This window comes from Pteropus medius, unplaced genomic scaffold (assembly GCF_902729225.1).
Source record: "Pteropus medius unplaced genomic scaffold, Ma_sr-lr_union100, whole genome shotgun sequence".
In the NCBI taxonomy this organism is placed as follows: domain Eukaryota; kingdom Metazoa; phylum Chordata; class Mammalia; order Chiroptera; family Pteropodidae; genus Pteropus; species Pteropus medius.
The window spans coordinates 601335-623272 of NW_024341754.1; the positions used below are offsets into that span (position 1 = coordinate 601335).

General features: G+C 46.0%; 1 protein-coding gene, 2 long non-coding RNA genes and 2 pseudogenes across 4 annotated transcripts; 3 read left to right on the forward strand and 2 right to left on the reverse strand.

Annotated features, from left to right (window-relative positions):
- Positions 1-300: 300 nt before the first annotated feature.
- Positions 301-2848, reverse strand: LOC120593805 (uncharacterized). Its single transcript, XR_005650453.1, has 2 exons — positions 2717-2848; positions 301-1396 (listed from the first exon to the last, which is right to left on the reverse strand). It is a non-coding gene; the product is annotated as an uncharacterized LOC120593805 (long non-coding RNA).
- Positions 2849-3001: 153 nt separating this feature from the next.
- On the forward strand, positions 3002-12665 carry AJUBA (ajuba LIM protein). 2 transcript variants are annotated; one of them, XM_039851707.1, is made up of 8 exons: positions 3002-4320; positions 7098-7199; positions 8814-8881; positions 9006-9068; positions 9791-9921; positions 10005-10056; positions 10759-10827; positions 11245-12665. In XM_039851707.1, the coding sequence occupies exons 1-8, from the start codon at positions 3285-3287 to the stop codon at positions 11368-11370; spliced, it is 1647 nt and encodes a 548-aa protein (XP_039707641.1). In that variant the 5' UTR covers positions 3002-3284; the 3' UTR covers positions 11371-12665. The 2 variants fall into 2 exon arrangements, with proteins under 2 accessions (XP_039707641.1, XP_039707644.1); XM_039851710.1 differs by lacking the exon at positions 3002-4320 and adding an exon at positions 6227-6669.
- Positions 12666-12739: 74 nt separating this feature from the next.
- LOC120593803 (uncharacterized) lies at positions 12740-21924 on the reverse strand. The gene is made up of 3 exons (XR_005650449.1): positions 21741-21924; positions 18148-18249; positions 12740-14810 (listed from the first exon to the last, which is right to left on the reverse strand). It is a non-coding gene; the product is annotated as an uncharacterized LOC120593803 (long non-coding RNA).
- On the forward strand, positions 14704-14819 carry LOC120594143 (uncharacterized; annotated as a pseudogene).
- LOC120594195 (uncharacterized) lies at positions 19112-19229 on the forward strand (annotated as a pseudogene).
- Positions 21925-21938: the final 14 nt, after the last annotated feature.

A 21938-nucleotide genomic window follows, 5' to 3' on the forward strand; every position in this document is an offset into this window, starting at 1 on the left:
ATTTAGATGTAATGGGTATTGTTTATTGAAATATATAAAGAAGATTTTATTATTTGCATCTTACACATGAAAAAGTTAAGGCTTAAAGCATTCCCACGTCTCACTGTGTGAGCAAGCAGTGTACAGGGTTTTGTAGTTATTTTTTAGTCCTGTTGGCCAAGCTCTATTTTGAGGGAGAGAGAGTGTGTGTGTGTGTGTGTGTATGTGTGTGTATTGTGTGTGTGTGTATGTGCGCGCGCGGCCTATGCAGCTTACTTATGCATTTTGAATTGACTGAGATGTAAAAACGGCTTTCTGTCCAGTCATTCATATAACAAACATTGATTGCTTACTAGGTGTAAAAGCTTCTCAGAGTCCTGTTTAAACTGATACCTGAAAGATGGGGAGGAGTTACCCAGAAGAGAAGGGGAGTCCAGAAGAGTGTTCCAAACATAGAGAACAGCAAGTACTAGAGAGCACGGACAAGATGCAATTCTATTGCAGAATAGTTTGGGGAGGGGATAACGCTGGGAGAAGAGGCTGGAGAGGTAGAGAGAACTTATAAAATATCTTAAAGAATGTAGACTTCAGTTCAAGGGCAGTGAGAAATCATTGAAAGGTTTTAAGGAAGGAAATGAGATGATCAGTTTTATGTTTTATAAGAATCACTTGACCTCAGGGTATGAGACGGATTGGGGAGGAGCCTCTGCGAGACTTTTGCAGCGGTTCAGTTGGTGGCCTGACAGATATAGTGGTGATGAAGGGAAGGAAGATTTGAAAGATATTTAGGAAGATAGGACTTGGTTAGATTTGAGGTTAAGGGCCTAGGACATAAGGTTGATATTCAGGTTCCTGGCTTAAGCAGCTCAGTGGTTAATGGTGCCATTTACTCAGAGAATGCTGGAGGAGCCAGTTTCAGGAAGCAGGGAAGGTGAGGTCAGTTTAGGGTGTTGTATGCCTCTGAGACAACCAAGTGGAGATGCTAGTAGTCAGCTTTTTTTTAAGTCCAAGAAATTCTGGGCCAGATATGAATTTGGAAGTCATCTGTATATATAAACCTGAATTAAAGTCTTGGGGATGTAAAATAGGGCCTGTGGAGCTCTTGGCTCCAGTTCAGGCTACGGACTGGTTACCCCGAGGTCACGAGCACTACTGTAGCTCACCCTTAGTGAACTCCTCTCCCTCTTCACTTGTGTCCACTTCTTGTGATTCCCTGAAAACCAAGGTTGTTGATCCCAATTGTGTTCACTGCTGCCATCACCAACTCCTGGATGGGCCTCCTTTAATGGCTTCTCAACTTTTCATAATATTTACTTTCCCATCCTCATCCCAAAGAAGCAAAGCTTGCAAATATTAGAGTCTGTATAGATATTTTGGATGTAAATAATTGGAATGAAGAATCCACATTCTCCTTTCCCTTCAGAAGACAGCAAAGGAGGGAGAGCCTTATGGTTAATTCCGAAGATGTTGCTCACCGCAAGTTCTGGATGCAATCTGATAGCTCCCCCTCTGTTACTAATGCTTTCAGTCCCCCCTGCTTCCAGTCTGATAGTCAGCTCTCTTCTGGATCAGAAAAAAAGATGTAGGCCTGACCAGGGAAACAGAGAGGCCAATACCCGGGAGAGATGAGGTCAGAGAAACAATGCAGCTAGGGCAAAGCAGCCAAATAGTTTGTGCCAAATTAATTTCCCAAAAGATATTAACCTCCTTTCCTTCTCTGTTCCCTAAGGCTACACTAAGATTATAAAAGGTGTTCAAAATGTTGAGATAAAAATAATATGCATGGTTTGTTTGCATATAATTTTCATACTCATTTACTACCTAAATACAAAGAAGTCATTTTCCTCCTCTATTCTACTTCCTCGGTCCCTTGCCCCTGATGTGCTAGCTGGGGTAAAATCAGTCGGCTGGTATTTAATTAGGTATGTTCAGCTTCAGCCATGGTTTCTTATTCTTTTCCTTATTCTTGATCCTTCTAGTATGGCCAATATCAGCCTCTTTTCCTTTTCCACCCTGATGTTTTACTTGCTACCTCCTCTAAATGACAATTATTTCTTTTCTTCCTCTTAATACCTACTCTTTATCACCAATCTTCCTGTGGGCCAACCAAGGGGTAGGTGTTCACTGGCCCTAAAACCAGTCACCTGAAATATTTGCTAAAAATCTCATTTCCCAACACCAGGGGGTGTCTGTCTATCCCTCTGTCCTAACCCGAAGGTAGACATTAGTCCCAAACCTTCCTTTTCCTTTTTACATAGACGCTAGTGCCTTCCCTCCCTAAACAGAGCTTTGAGTTAAGAAAGTGGCGTCTTATTTATCTCTTTATCTCTCATTCTCTCTAGACTCGAACAAATTTTTCTTTTTCTTTGTCTATTCATCCTTCTTCGGTCCCCGCACCACCCTCGATCCTCTTTGCACCGGTTTTCCGTTTCCTTTCACTACCTGTCTTCCACCACCTCCAAACAGACTTTTTCGCCTTTCTGGACTTTTTACGTATGCGTCTCTGAACCTCTCTCTCCACCTTTCTTCTTTCTCCCCGTCTCACTAATTCTGCATCAGTCTCTCTCCATCTCCCCCACAGTCCCCACACTAGGAACAAAATCACGGTGTTTGCGCAGACCATGCCTCACGTCGCTCGTTACAAGCTCGCAACATTCCACTGTGCCCCTCCGCGCATTCCAACTGCAAACAAAGAGTCCCCACCCCCCCAAAAAAACAAAACAAACAAACAAACAACTTTTTCCTCTCCTAGTTCTTGAGTGATGTAGTAGCAGCTGCCCAAACTTGCTCTCCTCTCCCCTTCAGTCGGCGGATCTCCACCTCCAAAAACTTAGCACCAGCTTCCGTGGCGCCCTTCGGCTCAGCAGAGATCCCTGCGCAGACACCCCCGTTCCTCTCGCCCTCGGCGCTCCGCCCCTCCAGGAAAGTAGATCCGGCCAGGCAGACAAAAGTTTGGGAGAGAAGTTCTCGTCCGTGTTGAGTTTGAGAGTGAGGGGGCGGGGGCCGGCCCGGGGAGCGTGGGGCAGCAGAGCTGATCAACGCAAGAACAGATAGACCTGCGGACCGGACAGCCGCGGCTGTAGGCCCTTCTAACCCTTCCCAATTCCTGATGCGCGGGGGGGACGCAGCCCCTCTCGCTGGGGGATGCTGTGGGATTTTTGGCGCCGGGTAACCGGGCCGTCCGCTAAACCCCTGTGCCTACCTTGTGCCCCCTGGGGAACCGGAGACCTGCCAAAGAGAAGCGGCCGCCGAGACGCTGCAGGGTGCCGGGCAGGGAGGGGGCTGGAGGCCCCAGGCCCGAGGGCATGGAGCGTTTAGGGGAGAAAGCCAGTCGCCTGCTGGAGAAGTTAAGACTCTCGGACTCCGGCAGCGCTAAGTTCGGCCGCAGAAAGGGTGAATCTAGCCGGTCTGGGTCTGATGGGACCCCCGGGCCGGGCAAGGGGCACCTGAGTGGGTCGGGAGGACCTAGGAAATCAGGACCCCGTGGAGCTACTGGGGGACCTGGGGATGAGCCGTTGGAGCCAGCCCGGGAGCACGGCCCCCTGGACGCCGAGCGGAACCCGCGCGGCTCCTTTGAGACGCAGCGCTACGAAGGCTCCTTTCCCGGGGGGCCGCCTCCCACCCGGGTCTTACCTCTACCTCAGTCACTGCCCCCCGACTTTCGGCTGGAGACCACGGCCCCAGCCCTAAGCCCCCGCTCCAGTTTCGCCAGTAGCTCAGCCAGCGACGCGAGCAAGCCGTCCAGCCCCCGAGGCAGCCTGCTCCTGGACGGGGCGGGGGCTGGCGGAGCCGGAGGTAGCCGACCCTGCAGCAATCGTACCAGCGGCATCAGCATGGGCTACGACCAGCGCCACGGCAGTCCCCTGCCCGCCGGGCCATGCCTCTTTGGCCCACCCCTGGCCGGGGCTCCGGCGGGTTATTCCCCTGGAGGGATGCCGTCCGCTTACCCGGAGCTCCACGCTGCCCTGGACCGACTGTGCGCTCATCGGCCCGCGGGGTTCGGCTGCCAGGAAAGCCGCCACTCGTATCCCCCGGCCCTGGGCAGTCCCGGAGCTCTAGCCGGGGCTGCAGTGGGAGCGGCAGGGCCCTTGGAGAGACGAGGGGCGCAACCTGGACGACACTCAGTGACCGGCTACGGGGACTGCGCTGCGGGCGCCCGATGCCAGGATGAGCTAACAGCGTTGCTGCGCCTGATGGTGGGCACGGGTGGGCGAGAGGTCTGCGCCCGCGGGGAGCCCTCGGGGATTGAGCCGTCGGGTCTCGAGGAACCGCCAGGTCCGTTCGTTCCGGAGGCCGCCCGGGCCCGGATGCGGGAGCCGGAGGCCAGAGAGGACTACTTCGGTGAGTGAGAAAAGTGATTAGGGACAGGAAGGGACCCGTCACCGCATTTGGTTCCTCACTGCCCCGACGGCCCAAATTGCTGGCGCCGGTATTTCAGAGCTGGAGACGCGGAGCTAGAAGAGAGGCTAGAGGAATGTCCCCTTCTGCTGGGTTTCAAATGGACTAAGGGCGCCTTATTCCTGCCAAACTCTAACCTCCTGGTTATCTCGAGTCCCAGTTCCCCAAGTTTAGAGGCTTGGTTTTCGCGGTAGCAGGCCTCGTAGGGAGGGGACATTGGGGGCAGTGAGAGCATCCTTCATCTTGCTCCCCCCTTGGCGGCGGTGCCCCAGCAGGCTTCTGTGCGCAGCCCCCCCCCCACCCGGGCCCAGGCTCCGCCCGCAGGAATTTGGAGAATGCGCGGGGGGGATCCGGGCGGGCGGGCAGCTTGCGTGCCGGCTCCTGTCCCGGCGCTCCAGGTGCCCGCGGGCGGGGCCGGCCGCGCGGCGCTGGGCGGAGGGGTAGGGTGCGGCGGAAGGGGGGAGGACACTGCTTCCTAACACACGCCGAGAGGTGGGTAAATGAAGCCTAGAAGTGAGAATGAAGCGCTTTGGGACGGAAAGCAGGGACCCTATTGCTGGCTGGCCTCAGTCCTTCTGGTTGGATGTGTGCGTGGGCATTTAAGTGGAGACAGGCCGTGTCAGCTTCTATTTTCCCTATCTTCCGAAAGTCAGAGCATAAGCCATGACCACTGGGACACCATCTCCCCTGGATGGATAACAACCCTTTGTAACTGCCTTCAATTCTGGCCATAACCTGCCCAAAATTCAGGCTAGACGTAGTCTCTTTTTTTGCTGCTGTCAAGGACACCTGGTCATTGTCTCACTCCCACAAGCCATTACCTTCAAGAAGTATTGATTGATTATGGCTCTGCTATTGGGGTAGCTAGGCCTTGAAATATTTTTTAGCTAAGACCCACAGGCACTACTTCACTCTGTAAAGAAATACTAATCTGATTGTGATAGAAAGAACAGAAAGAGGTGGAGGGTCCCACTCTCAGGGCTATGGACCTCTTCACTTTTCCAAGCATCTCCTCACCTTTCTCACCATCCATATTCCTGCCCTGTACCCCATGCTCTAGAATTCTATGGCTAGAAATGTGAATAGGGAGGAAAACCCTACCAGGGAGAGAAGGTTAGGAAGCAGGTACAGAGTTAGGGCTGCAGGCTGGAAAGGCAGCCTGGTTTAATGCAATCCCCCCATCCTTTCCCATCTATCCTTAAGAGAGGAAAGCCCAGAGCAGATGATGCTTTGGTCAAGGGAGACTAAGTAACAGGATCTGTTTTGTAATTTCCTTCTGAAGCCCAGGAGAAATGGCTGTTGGGTAGAAAGAAGTCTCTTTGGCTCAGCTATCAGTACCAAAATGAAAAAAGAGCTCAGAGACAGTGCAATAAAATGGCAGGAAGAACCTAGGTGTGGATATCCTGGGTTGGAGGAGGTGAGGCAGACATGCCTGAGCAGTTTAATCTTATCTTCCCATAATGTTCAAAGCTTTCCAAAGAAATAGCTCTGATAGGGCTCCTTGGCATGGCGAGCTTGGGGCAGATCTCCACTCTCATGGGGAGGCCACATTTTGACCTCAGAGGTGGGGGGGTCTCTTCTCCCTGGGGGTCAGGTTGCCTCCTCTGATAGAACTGCCAGCCTAACTGTACCCTTCTACTCCTGCCCCTAGTAGGGGCCCTCTTCCTTGGTTACAACCTTACCCAGCTGCCAGAGGGTGGGAGCAGGACAGGCCTGGGCCCATCAATTGCTGCAGCTGCTGCATGGGCTCCCAAGCCCTTGGGCAAAGACTGGGATGGGCCCTAACAGGCAAGGAGTGTGGCAGTGTGAGGGAGAGGTGGGGTGGGGTGAGGCAGGCCCGTTGGGATCTGCTCCCCAAAGACAGGCCCTCACCTTCACTCATGGGCCTGGAATTGGGGAGTGGAAGGAGGGAAGAACACACCCAGGAAAGGTGTGTGCCAGAGCCAGGCGTATGTATTTTAAGCAGGATGTTGGGGAAAAGCAGTTCAGCTCTGTCCTTTCCATGATAGAAGATGACAGGGAGATATTAGGGGTTCTGCCACCCTTCCCCCTCTTCCTATGCAACCCTCCTGGGAACACACCCTGCATTCTCAGCAGCCACCTCCCCACAGGAGTCATGCTCACATGGTCGCCTCTTTACACGGCCCACTGCTGAGCCAGATCCTCTTTCTATCTTTGGGAGCCTGGAGTTGTGGAGCAGTGAGAAGTTATTCTGTAGCTGAATAGCAGCTCATTTTGCAGAGGGAGAAATGGTTCCCAAAGAGACTTTCTGGCCCTGGCCTGCTTTCTCTAGTGAGTTTTTATGAGCCTGATGCTAGGCCCATATGGACTGGTACCTCTATTTGTGCCACGCAGCGCAACAGGAATCACACTTTGCCTGTTTAGTCTTTTTTTCCCCAACAGAAAGTAAGCATTTGAAGGCTAGGGACTGTATCTTTGACTTTTCTTAAGTTTTTCCACAGTATTGGGCACAATATTTTTGCTAGGTCCAAAACAGATGCTCAGAAATTATCTGTAGGTTAATCAATAAACAAGAATAGATTTACTCAGCCAAGACCTTGCTTACTGCATCTCATTTCTCATTATCCTCTTTTCCCAGAAGGGAGCACATCAAAGGGAGGCTCTGACTGGTGGTCCTCTGACAAAGGAAAGACTGGGAATCCCTGGTTTTGAGTTGGGGGAGTGGGGTGTGATACTGACAATATCTTTTCTCCCCTCAGGTACCTGTATCAAGTGCAACAAAGGCATCTATGGGCAAAGCAATGCCTGCCAGGCCCTGGACAGCCTCTACCACACCCAGTGCTTTGTTTGCTGCTCCTGTGGTGAGTGCTGCCCCCAGATCTGGACCAGGGCTGGAGGCCTCAAGCACTGCACATACACATATACACTTACAAGTGCCTAGGGAAACAGGAACAGAGCTTGTGCCTCTTCATTGCTCACAGAGTAGCTGTCATCACCATGTGTCTGGACATCCACTGCTGCCTCACCTTCTCTCTTGCTTCCCTTCTCTATGATCTACCTGGCTCTCCTGCCCCCATGTTGGGTCTTCCCTCAGTTCAGCCTCTTCCCTCCCCTGTGTTCCTCCCTCTTTCTTCTGCCTCTCTGCTTGCCCAGCCTGGACTCCAGCCCGGCCCTCCAGCCTCTCCTTGGTGGGGTTTGGTCTTGGGCAGCCGAGTTGCCTGGGGCGTTTACAGTGAAAGACTGGAATGTGGGAAGGTGGGGTGGGCTAGAGAGTGGGGGTCTGTGGGGAGGAGGGGGGTTTTCTCTTGGCTGGTCAGAGTTCAGCCACCTCGCTAGAGTGCAAGCCACCGGGCCATGCCAGGCTGATGACATCACACTCCAGGAATGCCCACTGTTAGCTCAGGAGGCCTGAGGCCCTGGGAGTGGGGGAGGGGGAACCTGCTCCCAAAGGCCTTAACTCCCAGCCCTCCCCACTTCTTCCCCACTCTGATTCCTTTGCTAAACCTTTAATCTCCTATCTCTGCCTGTCTGACTCCAGCACTCAGCTTTTCTCTCACCCCGCAGCCTCTGGTGGTTCTCTTTAGGTTCATCTATCTGTCTGTCCTGTTTATAGGGACCCTTCCAGGTATATCTTTCCCTCTGTACTCCCCTGCATCTCATAAGTTTCTAAGCAGCTTCCTAAATCACTGGGCAGAGCTGGAAGTGGAGATTTTGATGAGAAGAGGGCAGAGGTGGGAAACTTGCCCATTCTTTGCCCTGGTCTTTGTCCTCCCCCATCCCTGACAATTTAGATACCCTAGAGCAGTTCCTGGGTGTTGGTTACATGGAAAATGGTCCTGCCTTGTCTGCCCACAGAAGATTCTGGGCGGCCTCTGATCCCAGAGACTCTGAGTCCCTCTAAGCTTGGGAAAGCAGCCCAGACTGACTTTGCTCCCAAACAAAGCACTTTGTCCCCAGCAGTAACTCCAATAGGTCCTGACCTCCGTAGAGCCTATTCCTGGAGGGAGATAGGGCCAGGAGAACAGGAAAGCAAAGAGGCTTTTAAGTTGAAAGGTCCCAGAGGGCAAGGCCTGTGCCAATGTGATCATCTCTATACACATTGTACAGCACCTTGTTCAGAGCTCCTTTACCATATACCTTCAGATTAGCTTTGCTTTCCTAGGTGGCTCCCCGTGTATTAGGCACTGGAGAAGGTACTCATTTAGGGCAGGGTTATAGAAAACTGTTGAGGCAGGAGCTGGAGGAACAGTGAGCAGAGGAGAGGGAAAGTTGGCAGAAATGAGACTAAGGCAAAATAGAATTGCATCAGATGGGATTTTTGTGTGGGTAACAAGGACAGACAGCAGTTAAGAGAATAAGCACTAAAGTCCAGATTTAAATATACCACGTAACATTGGAGAGCATGGGCCCTTGAGTGGGGAAGCCCTGTTCCTGAACCCTGGGATAGGCTCCAGCCCCTTCTCTGCTGCTTCTAGGGCGAACTTTGCGTTGCAAGGCTTTCTACAGCGTCAATGGCTCTGTGTACTGTGAGGAAGATTATCTGGTGAGTGAAAGGGGTCCCTTGGGCTTGAAATTGGCTCCCACACTGGGACCCCCTTCTTGGTGGCTCATTGGGGTTCCGACCATCAGGTCATTCTCAGCTTGTAACATCCTCCCTTGGTCCCTAGTTTTCAGGGTTTCAGGAGGCAGCTGAGAAATGCTGTGTCTGTGGTCACTTGATTTTGGAGAAGGTAAGCAAAATGTCTTCAGCGGTGACTCTGTGACACTGAGGGGCTGAGGGGTGGAATCAGGGGCTAAATGGGTACTGAAAAAAGGTGGGGGGAGGACACCTGTCAACAGATGAATCACTTTCATCCCATTCCTCCCAGAACAGCTGTTTACATTGGACTCCCTCTGCCTCTGGGATAAAGTCCTGACTCCTAATCCTGCCATCCCTAGCCTTCTGTGATCCTCCCTGATTCTTCACACACAGCCTGGTCCTCCACTTGAGCTAGGAATGTGGGGTTCTAGGTCTTAATCCCCTTTTTGCTGCTGGCTAGGATCAGCTGGAACTCAGTTTTCTGTAAGAAAGAGGGATTGGTTTATATTAGTGGTTCTCAGTCCTGGCAGCCCAGATCACCTGAGAAGTAAAGAAAAACACCAGTGCTGGGTCATCACTGGAGACTGTGATGGATACTTCTGAGGTGGTACCCAGGCTTTGATAGGCTTTAAAATCTCCCTAGATGATTCTGTTATGCAGCCAGGGCTGAGAACTACTAGCCTGGATACTCTCTAAGACCTTTATTCAGGGTTTCTGCCTCCATTTTAAGACTCCCTGGTCCCCTCAGAATCCCCAGCATTGTTCTGGGAGGATAGCAGGGGGTTGGATGAGTTCGAGCAGCAGGGAACATCGTGTGTAGCTGGAGAGCCAGGATTAGATGAGACCTGATTCTCCTCCCACTCCATGAGCCAGATCCTACAGGCAATGGGGAAGTCCTATCACCCAGGCTGCTTCCGATGCATCGTGTGCAACAAGTGCCTGGATGGCATCCCCTTCACAGTCGACTTCTCCAACCAGGTGTACTGTGTCACCGATTACCACAAGTGAGTTCACCCCTTGGGGTGTGGTATAGAACTGGGCTCAGGGATTTCCCAACCTCAAATAATTTCTGTCGTCTCTCTTTCAGAAATTATGCTCCTAAGTGTGCAGCCTGTGGCCAACCTATCCTCCCCTCAGAGGTCAGTATGTTTGGTTCTTCTGCAAGGCAGCCAGTGCTGCTGCCTCTAGGGAAGGGATGGGGACATGCTGCCTGGCCTCCCTTGGGAGGCGATAGTGCTGAGGAATGTACTCTGTGAAGATTCCCGTGTGACTCTGTTCTCAGGGTCACCACCCTGACCCTAACTTCCGGCCCTGGACATGTCTGACAGCCTCACTGGGCCCAGGCTCCATCTTTTCTCTCCTATTCCAGAGGAGGAGAACTTCTTTGAAGTTAGGGTCACCAGATCCCAGATATAGGGGTTGAAAAAAGGTGGAAAGAATCCTCAGGGGTGACAGGAAGGGGTCAGAAATGATTTATGCTGTGTGTGCTGAGGGTGTGTCTAGGGAGAAAAGCCAAAAGCCAATGAGGAACTAGACTCTATTGGATCTCCTTGTCCCCAGTTTAGCCTACTTTATGTATGCTGCCTGCCCCTTTCCCTTCCCTCTGCTTCCCCACAGCTGGGCCAGGTAGGTAAGGTCAGAGCCCCTGGAGTCTAGGAAGGGGAGGGGGAAGTTCCAGTAGAATTTATAAAGGACATTTGAAACCTGCAGATATTTGCAGAGAGGCTTTGAAAGCCTTTGTATAATCTTCCTATTGGGGTGGGAGGGGAGCCTATAAAGAGGAGGGTGGAGTTGGGTTTGTCATGCTGCTTTCATCCCCACGGGGGTCTGCATTATTTCAGGGCTGTGAGGACATTGTGAGGGTGATATCTATGGACCGAGATTATCACTTTGAGTGCTACCACTGTGAGGTGAGTGTTGTGGGCCAGGGCTCCTGGAGAATTGTAACGGGGTCAGAGGAGTCCTAGAACTGCAGGAGTCTATAGAAGTATGGGGCATGGAGCAACAGTAAGGTGCCCTGACCTATCCTCCAGCCACTCTCTCTGGTCCTGCTTGTTTAGTCATTTCTGAATCTGGCTTCCTGGAGTCAAGATTCCTAAAACTAAAAGGCCTTCTGATATCCACTGGAAATGGGAGCCTCTCATTATTTCTGCTGTAGCAGCGACACCTGGTGTCCAACTGAGATATTTTCTCAGGTTTCTCTTCTGGGAGTCCATCCCTTCTAACCCCTTTCTTCCAGTAGTTAGAAGTCTCATATTGAGCAGGGCAGACTCCCAAGATCTCTGATGTGCCTGGGCTGAGGTGAACTTGATGTTCTTATTCCGTAGGATTGCCGGATGCAGCTGAGTGATGAGGAAGGCTGCTGCTGCTTCCCTCTGGACGGGCACTTGCTCTGCCATGGCTGTCACATGCAGCGGCTCAATGCTCGACAGCCCCCTGCCAACTATATCTGAGCTGTAGTCACCACTGTTGACAAATTCCTCTGGCCAGTGGGCCCCTCTGAGGCCAGCTAAGGCAAAGAATGTACTCTGCAGGCCTAGCAGAAGAGTCCTCTGGGAAAGGGCCAGAGACCTAAAGATCATGACATTCCAAAAGGACTGTGGCCTTCTTTTCACATGTGTAACCTGTGTTGTGGCCTATACTCAGTCACACACAGGTGGGTTCTAATATACTCTAAAGGTCTGAGCCTAGTTTGCATCTCCAGTATACATTTGTGTGGAAGTCCAGCAATGTTCTGGTTCTGGACTATAGGAAGAGAGGACATCATGGAAGCTCCTGACTCTTGTACCCCACTCATGGGGTCACATATGGGGTCAGTCAAGTTCTTACCACACCATAGTATCTTATTTCTGTATCTGGATGAAGAGGTAGACCTTATTAATGAGTTATTTCTTGGCCACCTTCTCTCTAAAGACTGGGAGAGCTTCTCACCCCTCTGCTGAGAATGGAGACCAACTCTGGGTGGGCCTGCTGCCTGTACTGCCTGTTTCTCAGGGACTCAACGTGGGTCTGGGGAGACTAGCTGGGTGCCTGTACTTGTTTCCTCTTCTTAGCTGGGGGAGGAGGTAATGAGTGGGTCTCTGGGTGTGGAATTTCTGGGGGAGACGTATAGGAAGCTTCAGGCTATCCATACTCCCTGCACACTCCCAGGTGTAAATGCACTGAGCCCTCCAGCCCAATATATGCACCCATGGGCACATTCATACACACATACACGCATATTCTCTTCTCAGGTCATTCTTACAGTTGGTTCCCTAGCAGTAGCTCACCATTCCAGATCTGCCACCTCTCAGAGAGATCCAGGATTACATCCACTGCAACTTCCAAACTCTGAGGTTTTGGAGCACCAGAGGGGCAAAAAACTTTAACTTGGTTCTTCTATTCAATTTGGCTGAAATTGGTTCACCTAAAGATAGATCTCTTAGCTGAAAACTGAAAACTTGTGTGCTTAAAGTTCCTTCTACCTAATGACCATTTTGCCAAAAGCTCAGATCCCTTTTGGGTATTTTTTTTTTTAGCCATTTAGGTATTCTATTCTTTTTTTTGTTATGCTTTCGGTATTTCAAGGATTTATATCCATCCAAGAATACTTCTGAGTTATTATCAGCAACAAATTTATCAAATTTGCAGCACTTTGTAAATGATGAGATTGCTTTCTACCTTTATGGATATCTTTCTATGTTATCTACTTTTCAAACACTTCTTTAAAGAGCTTAAAGTTTCTAGCAATAAATATAATTGGTACAGACATTTTGCGTATCATTTTTTGTGTTTCTTAATCCAATATTCTTTTACAAATTAGATGCCTTGAAAAAAACGTAACAAAGTTCAATATGATTTTATACTTTGGTCTAACTTCTACATTCCTGCTGTTAAAATGCCAATATATTCTAAACAAATGAACAGGTATGTGGCATATTCCGTTGACTAACAATTCAAGATTATACAGACAACAATAAAATGTGAAAGGGTGAATCTGCTAAATCCTTTTGAAAATGCTGCAGATTTGATAAATATTTTAGACCAACTACCTCTGGGTAAATTGGTTTTAGGCAAATTGATCAGATAATCTTGCATCTTTAGTCTTCATTCTCTGTCACATAGAGTTTCATACTGGAAATGACGACTCTTGAGAACAGAAATTCCACATTTAGGGGTTCTTCTAAGATAACTATGCCAGCCAACCTGGGAATTGCATAGAAGAAGACTTTGAGTGAGATTATGAGTGAGAGTAAGAGTGTGGATTCATACCACTGACCGCCAGAGTGCGGAATGCACTTTTTTGGAGGAATAAATCTTCTGATGCTAGATTACTTGTTCTACAGCTAGGATTACTTCTGAACTATTATTATTAAATAAGTGAATACAAAGACTCCGTGACTGGGAAATTTTCTCACCAGGGTGCTCCAGGCCCGGGAAATCCAGAGAAGCATGTATATAGCTTTACATCTATCCCTTTGGTTACCCTTGGGGGTCTTGTCCACTCTGTAATTCTGACCCTTTGTTTCTTACTCTGATTTTGACTACCATCTGCTGCTAAATGCTGATTCCTTCCTAAGTCTATGCTCACCTGTCCCCCAAGACTGTTCTTGCCAGTGGGGCTATTCTCTCCTTTCTGAGGAAAAACATTACTAACATCTGATGAGGACAAGCCCAAGGAAGGCAGGCCATGGCAGAATAGCAGCCCATCACCCCATATCATCACTGACAGGCTCCCAAGTGTACCCTGAATCGCAAGAGTTCCCCTTCCTCTTATTCACTGGGAGATTACTCATCCTTATTCTATTTAATATTTACAGTCGATAGTGAAAGATTCATAGGGTGCTGCCAAGGATACAGTAACAGGTAGACCATGCTTGGCAACTCGCCACCTGATTTCCATCAACAGCCACTAGGCCTGAAAATGGGGTAAGGGAGAAAATGGAAGAATTCTGGATCCATTTTGTTTCTCTTCAGATTATAGTCATAGAATGAATGGGTCAAGCTTTCACAGAAGATGCTATTTGCTATGCCTAGTCCTGTTTGCTAACAGGCCTGAATATGGTTTATCAAGAATGAGGCTGGTGGCGGTTCTCTCTCTGCTTTCTTAGGAATCTGTTTTCCCCTTCACCATCTGGAGTTGTCAAGGCCAGGGAAATGGTAAGAGCCTGTTTATAATGAACCTGGAGACTGTCCTCAGCCAAGGAGGAGGTAGAGAAAGAGCTAATTCCAGGCACATAAAGCCAGTTGGATGAAGTCCTTGAGATTGTACCTACACAGAAGGGAATACAAGGGGGGAAGGAGACTACTAGGACTCAGATAAAAGGATTGGAAAAAACAAGGTAAAATAAAACATTTTTTATTTCGTTTATATTTTTAGATCCATACCTCAGCTGGCCTGGGGTCATTCAGAGCCCTAATGGTGAGGCTCCACAACAAGGACAAGGGTCCAACCAATCAAAGCTCTCTCCATGCTCTCCTCCCTTGCAGCAAGGAAGACCTAAGACTGGGCCTCTGCTGTGACAATTGCTTGCATAGGGCTCTTGGAATAGCCACATTTCACTCTAGTTGTAAAGGACTAAAGATTGACCTTGGAAATATGAGCAAATTTGTTACTGGGATGTGTAGATTAGACCAATCTAACTGTGATGATAGGAGAGTCATCAGAGGCAAATTCTGTCCACTGTGAGTATTGTCACCTAAGCAGAGAAAGGATACTGTTGGACGTGGTTCCATAGTGTAGCGGTTAGCACGTCTACTTTACACACAGGTCCTGGGTTCGCGCCCCAGTGGAACCACAGTCCATGGTCTACGGCCATGCCACCCTGAACAAGCCTGATGTCTGATTTCGGAAGCTAAGCAGGGTCGGGCCTGGTTAGTACTTGAATGGGAGACCACTTAGGAAGACCAGGTGCTGTAGGCATAAATAATAATAAATAAAAAAAAAATTAAAGGATACTGCTGACCTATGTGAAGAGAACCAAGGTGCTATCTAAACAGGGAGAAATGGGTTAAAAGGAATATATTAAAATGTTCTGGTTAGGCTTGTATCCAGGACACTTAGAGCCAAGTGGAGTATGATTTTAGAGACAACCCAGTCACCTATTTTACTGAATGAAAAAAGAATGTTGAAGGGACTTACCCAAGGTCACACAGCTAGAAAATGACTTCTAATTCTTGAAGACCAGTTAAGAGCTTATTTTCCCTCTTCCCTCCCACCTCATCACTGGGACTCCCAGGGCGCAAGTAAACTATAAATGAGATAAGCACTTCATTATGACAGATATTTAGGGAAAGTTTTAGTGGGAAAGCCAGGGAACACAAAAAAAAACAATAATGAAAACATTTAGTTCTTACTAGCGCTTTTTTTGTTAATTAGCATTAGCAGTAGCCAAAGTATCTTGAAAAGCACATTAGAAGCAAAAGAAATATATGGCAGGAAAGTCCCTGCCCCTGAGGAGGTCACAGTCTAGCCAGAGAGACAAATACATAAAATGCCTTGAGAAGATTGCAAGCAACATGTCAACAAGTGCAAAGTAATTGAGTGTTACAAACAGAAAACTTAATGCTGCAAGGTACAGATGATGGGTGAGACTGTTTGGCTTAGATTGTAGATCAGAAAGTCAAGGCCCAAAGGCTAAATCCTGCCTCATCCCTCAATGCATTGAGTTTGGCCCAGTGGCAATTATTTTTTTATAATATCAATTTGAACACTAGTTGAGGAGGGAAAAACACCAGCTAATAAATACAGAAAGAATGATAGAATTTGAAAAACAACGTTTTACAAACTTTAATAAAATTATTTATTCTTGCAAAGATTATTAATTGGTGTTAAAATCCATAGGTGAAATGGTTAGTAGACAAGTGGACATTCATATAGTGCCAAGTAACACAGCTGACAATCTTGAGGGCAGAAATGTAACTAACTGTATTAGACTGTCATCACCTATTTCCTAGAATGGGTCTTAGTATCATTCACTAACCAATAGACCAATTCTGGTATAAGGCAATTACATAACTCAACCCAACCTAGCAAATATTCTAGCTGCTTCCCCACCCCAAAAAGAAATATTAGATATAATTACAGGAAATACTGGGGATAGAGAAATAAACTAAAGGACACTAGGAGGAAACGACTGGACAAATCAAGGAGGTGAGATTCTGCAGGGCAACTGGCCAGCTCTGAGCAAGTCAGTGTGATTTTTTTTTAAATAGGCAAAACCGTTAGATTAAAGAAACTTAAGGTATATATTAACAATATAATACATGGTCTTTGATTCCCTATTGGTTTAAAAAAGTTGCTATAAAAGATAACGGGTCAATTAGAAAATTTTTAATATGGGATTAGATGAGGTACAAATTTGTTAAAATGGAAAGGTCAAAATCTTTAACAAAATGCCAGTTCCAAAACCATATATACAGGGTAATCATATTTTGTTTTTAAAATGTCTATATATTTATGAAAAAAGATCTGAAAGGATATGCACTGAGGTGTTAATAGTGGTACTCTCTGGTGAAAATATGCTTTTTGTTGTTGGCCTTCTATTTTTGTATAAATTGAAATACTTTCTATTTTTTATACAATTCCTGTTACTTCCTCTGTAAGAATAATAAACTGTTACAAATAACTGGTTGCCAACATTGACAGTTTAGGATATTTCACATAAAAATCTGGATATTGTATACAAAGAACTGGGTTTCTAAGATTTTTCTGAATAATTAGAAGATCTGTCACCCCGGGCTTCCATGCCCACAAGGCAGCAATTGGTTGGAACTGAGTGGTGGCTGCTCCTTTATTCAGTGTATTCCTTCCTTAGTTTGTCACAATCCCTACCATTCTTTCCTCTGTGCCCTTCGCGTATTGCTTATCTGCCTGGCTCCTGCAGACATCTGAGTAAGTAACCCCTGATCTGTATGATCCTAATGGGCTCCTCATCCATACAGCCTCTCATTATCAATCATTTAAAGGTACCAATAAGTTAGTTGCTCAAGAAAAGTATCCATTCCAGAATTATCTGTTGCATTATAAGGCAATCCAGGCATGGGAAACCTGGATGTAATACTTAATCTACTTAGCTACCATGGTTGCATACTGTAAATTAGTTTAGCAAAATTTCTTTTCGGTAAATGGCATCTAGAAAGTATACTAAATTTCTAACTTCTTAATGTTTTGATTCTTCTTCTTCTTCTTCTTTTTTTTTTTTGCCTCAACACTTTAATCCTAGGAGCCATTTCAAAACTTACAATGTACATTATTCCCAAGCATGAAACTCCTAACGCCCTTTGGTTGGTTGGTTTGTTTCTCCCACTGGTTTTGGTACAATTTTTAAGGAGAAAATCTCTTTCACATGCAACTCAGTATAAGACAGTGTCACTATCATTTTAAAATCCAGGGAACTACTTTTATTAGCCTGGCACATGTTTTCGCATTACAGCAGCACACTCAATCGTTATAACAAGCACTGCACACCTTGTGCTTCATAGCTAGCTTTTCAAAATGATACTAGTCGTCTTCTTCTGAATCAATTTCCTTTACTGTCTCATATTCCTTTGGTAAAAATTGTTTCAATCTGTTCCATTTTTTGAGCCAAATTTCTCAGCTTTTCTTTAAGATCTAAAATTTCCTATTGAGCCTTGTTTATATCCTAGTTCACAATAGTGTCTCAGAGTAAAATCAAGCTCATTCCAGATTGTACAACAAAAGTTTCTATGAACAGACAAGCAACCCTTGAAGCCACAAAGGGCTAGATTTGAAATCCCCTTAGAAGGGGTAAGCAATTGCAAAAATGGCACATTATGAACATTTGTTCTAAAATTTTTATTTGATGTCATAGGTTGATTACATATTTTTATCTACTTGTTTTCTCCTTAAATCATGTACTTACAATGGGCATGAAATTTTCTAGCTTAATCATCAATAGTCATGGTTCTGAATACCTTCATTTTCCAGTAAACACCCTTGAAAATAGTTCTAAAATCTCTTGGCTGTCTGTAAAATTTTTATTCCTGAAACTAGTTTCTGGGTCCAAAATACCATAATATATTCCTGCTACTTGTCTTCAATACTTTCAAAGTGGTATGGCTTTTTTTTTTTTCTAAATAATCACACAATTAAGTGTGATTCCACAGTCCAATGGCTATTTTAACGTCCCACCTTAAAAACTGGTTATTTAAGCCCAAATTTTCAGTGTGAGAACATATTTTACTCACAAGTTTCCATTAGTTTGATATATAAAAGACTAAATACTCACTTGAAATTTCTATCTTTGGAGCATCATTTTGTCTTCTGGCTAGAGTGTGGGAGGCAGAGTCCCTGGAATGTTCTCAGCAAATCTCCATTCTTCTCTGTGACTCTAAACAATGCAGCAAAGGAATGTCCAAGTTTGAAAGATTAAGTAGACTTTTTCTCAAGACTCCCATTTACATTTATCAAGTTAAAACATATACATGGATATTTAAAAAATATTTGATCGAGAGCAATGTCTTCAAGAAGGTAGAGCTAGATAGTGGTTAGGAGTTATGCCTAATTTAATCTTTCTATACCCCTCCCCGACCCCTCCACCAGAGTCTAGCTCAAGAATACTTGACCATGTTCTTGGATTTATCATTAAAGAACATTTAAGAAGTGAGTGATTGTATTTTGCATATGACAGAACAGGTGAGATGAACACTGACGAAGAGACAAGGCTACAAAGGATAAGCATTCCACCGAACAGACAAAACTATATAAGGTATTAGCACTGCGGAGGTGGTCAGAAATTCATTCTTTCAGCAAATACATACCCCTGTATTCCAAGCACTGAAACAGGGAACTTGGGGTCATTAAGGAAGCATCTCCTTAAATATAAACCCAGACAAATTAAGGTTTTAAAGAGGATTCCCTACTTCTCAGCAATAAAAAGACTAATTAAAAAAATTAGTTATTGGCGTGAGCAACAACATATATGAATCTCAAAATTAATTATGTTGAGTGAAAAAAGCCAAAAAAGAGTACATCTTTATCCGATTCCATTTACAGAAAATTCTAGAAAGTGCAAATCTGTAGTGACAGAAAGCAGATCAGTGGTTGGGACAGGCCGGAGAGAAATTATAATGGGGCAAAGTAAACATTTAGGGGATGATGCATATGTTCACTATTTTGATTGTGGTGATGGTTTAACAGATATATAGTTATGTCAAAACTTAATAAACTGTACACTATAAATAATGTATGGCATCTACAGCCATGCACCCTGAATAAGCCTGATCCTGTCTGACCTCATAAGCTAAGCAGGGTCGGGCCTGATTGGTACTTAGATGGGAGACCACCAAGGAAGATTAGGTGCTGTAGGCGTAAAAAATAATAAATAAATAAATAAATAAATAAATAAATAAATAAATAAATAAATAAGTAAATAAATAAGTAAGTAAGTAAATAAATAAATAAATAAATAAATGAAGTAGATATTGTATGCCAAAATATCTCAATAAAGCTGTATTTTAAAATTTGAGAACAAAAAGTTGCGGGGAGGTAGGAATGGAAAGAGAATGAATTCTCGGGCCTGTTTTGCAATTCTTGCTCCAGGACACCAATGTCTGATTGTAAGATCATTTTTCAGTATTTTGCTGGAGTTGTAACTGCCGGTATGGTCTATCAGCTCAACCTTCTAGTCTTATGTAGAACTGGCCAAAGAAGTCTATCACTTCAGCTTTTCCAGTCTCCTCTTGGACCCAGAATGCAGTTTGGAATTCCTTTCTCTACCTCCACTTGCTGGTATGTTTCCTCCATTCTAAATAATCAAAATTTTCTCTCCTTTCAGGCCCAGCTAAGGTAAGATTTATTTCATAGTTTTTCCTATCCATTTCTGCAGAAAGAATTCTGTACCTTCTTTGAGGTTCTCTAGTATTTATTATCTAAATTGCTCTTTTGACATCTTTTTGCTGCTTTCTATTATTTGCTTTTCATGTGCATGTCTTATCTTCTCAACTAGATTATGAACTTTTTCAGGTCTGGGACTGGGTCATATTTATCTTTGTGTCTCTCCCAAGGCACTTAATAAGTGCTTAATCCAGGTCAACCTTAAAACACCTCACTTTGATAGTCTTTCTAAAGTAATTTCTCAGCCATTATCTCATTTGATCATTACATCAACACTATGAGATTGGAAGAGCTAAAAATATGTTATTTCCTATTTTGACAGATGAGGAACCTGAAGCCCAAGGTTACGCAGTTTGTCACATAGAGATGGAACAGATACTTGCATGCGAAGGTTGATCCAATGCAAGGCTTTCCCCTGGCTCTCTCCTCTATCCTCCTACCTGGCTTTCCCCTCTATCCTCCTACCTGAAGAAAAGCCAAGGCACCCTTTGTCTCCTCATTCCCCAAGTACTTTAGGGCTGCTTAGCCAAAGCTTTGTAGTACCATATTAGAAAACTTGACAAATATGAGACATGATATTTCAGTAGATTCCTGATAAGCTCTGAGTCACCAAAACACACTTGCTATTTTTTTCCAAGTGCAATTTGTTAGGGACATTATGCCTGATACTTAATGATGCTGCGCTACAGAGCTGAGGAAGCATAAATGATTTTTAAAAGCCTTAGAAAAATGACAGCACTTTAATATTAAACATGAAAGGTGGCAGCTGACGAGATGACCAGGGACATAAAAATTCTGCACCAAATCACTATTCCTTTATGTATTGCTTGAATAATTCTCTAGTTGGTACTAAAAGAAAAGGTTAAACTCCCTACCACCCAGCACACCTAGCCTGAGATTCCTTCTCTACCACCCTACCACCCTAGGCTATCAGCTTATTTTCTGATGCAAGAGATAACCTTGGTGCAACTTACTTAGCATCGATTATTATTTTCAAAATAATTCATCTAATGACTAGATTCCATTTAACTTTGAAAAGAGGTTGGGGATGGGGTTTAAGACAGAGAGGTCTTAAGAGGTGGGGGGACCTCTTTAGAGGAACAATAACCTTTGGTAAAAGTCCATAGCCAACCTGAGGTCAAGCCCATGGAGGAAGTCAAGGGAATTGTCCCCCTCCTCCCATCATTGTCCCTTTCTCTCCCTCCAACCTCCTTTGGCTGAAACCAGTCAGGGAGTATGGGAGCCCTTAAGTCCTCACAGGTAGTCCTTACTGACTACAAAGGGTGTCGAAGAGCAGAATGTGGACCTGAGGGGTCAAATGGACCACATCTAGCTCTTTGGTCTAGGGGTGGGCAGGTGACTTAATCTGGCCAATGAGACTTATGGGAAAGTCTTCTGGATGCTTCTGGGAAAGGTTTTCTTTCTGTACTGTTATAGGAAGAAGGCTCTTGCCCTTCCTTCCTGCTTGGGATGCGCTGAAAGGATGTACTTCTTGGACTTCTGAAGCTAACTTGTGACCATGAGAATGCAGGGAAGTGCAAAGAACCTTGACAGCACGGAGTTACTAAAAGCCTCGGAGTTACCAAAAGCTTTGGGACTCCCAGCTCCAGATTTAAGCAAACAATAAATGTCCATGTGCGGGGTGAGAGGAAGTGAAGAGAGGTGAATGAAAGATGAGAAATAAACGAGGGCAGAAGAGCCAGGAAGAGGAAATAAATTCAAGAGGAAGCCCAGGGAGGCGGGTGTGAGCAGCAGGTCTAGGAGAGTTCAGACGGCCACTGGGTCAGGTTTTGCCTCTGCCAGCCCCGTACCTGAACAAGTCATTTAACCTCCTTGCGTCTTAGTTTTCCCCTCTGTAAACTGGGTAAGATAGTGACTTCCAGGTAGGACTCTGTAAGAACTAAAAGAGGCGAAGCAAGGCAAGCAAAACGCTCGGTATAGTGCCTGACTCATCGTAGGCCCTCAATAAAAGTTGGCAAACGTTACCATTTCCTCAATGTTTGCCCTCAGCAAGGGGTAGGCACTCAGTAGAAATAGCAAAGAAGCTTTCCTGAGATCGCTCCCTTTCTCAGCGAAGACTCCAAAATCCTGGGTCTACAGCCGTTGGCGTCTAAAGGCGCGCGCCCGCCGAGGGGCGTGGCCTACCATTCCCGCCTCGAGTGTGGCCCCGCCCCCTCCTCCTTC

Excerpts from the sequence above, each read along its gene's own strand:
- AJUBA (XM_039851707.1), top strand. The coding sequence starts at position 3,285 with ATGGAGCGTTTAGGGGAGAAAGCCAGTCGCCTGCTGGAGAAGTTAAGA. Across the intron at positions 7,200-8,813 it reads CTTTGTTTGCTGCTCCTGTG|GGCGAACTTTGCGTTGCAAG; the intron begins GTGAGTGCTGCC and ends TGCTGCTTCTAG. Across the intron at positions 10,828-11,244 it reads TTGAGTGCTACCACTGTGAG|GATTGCCGGATGCAGCTGAG; the intron begins GTGAGTGTTGTG and ends CTTATTCCGTAG.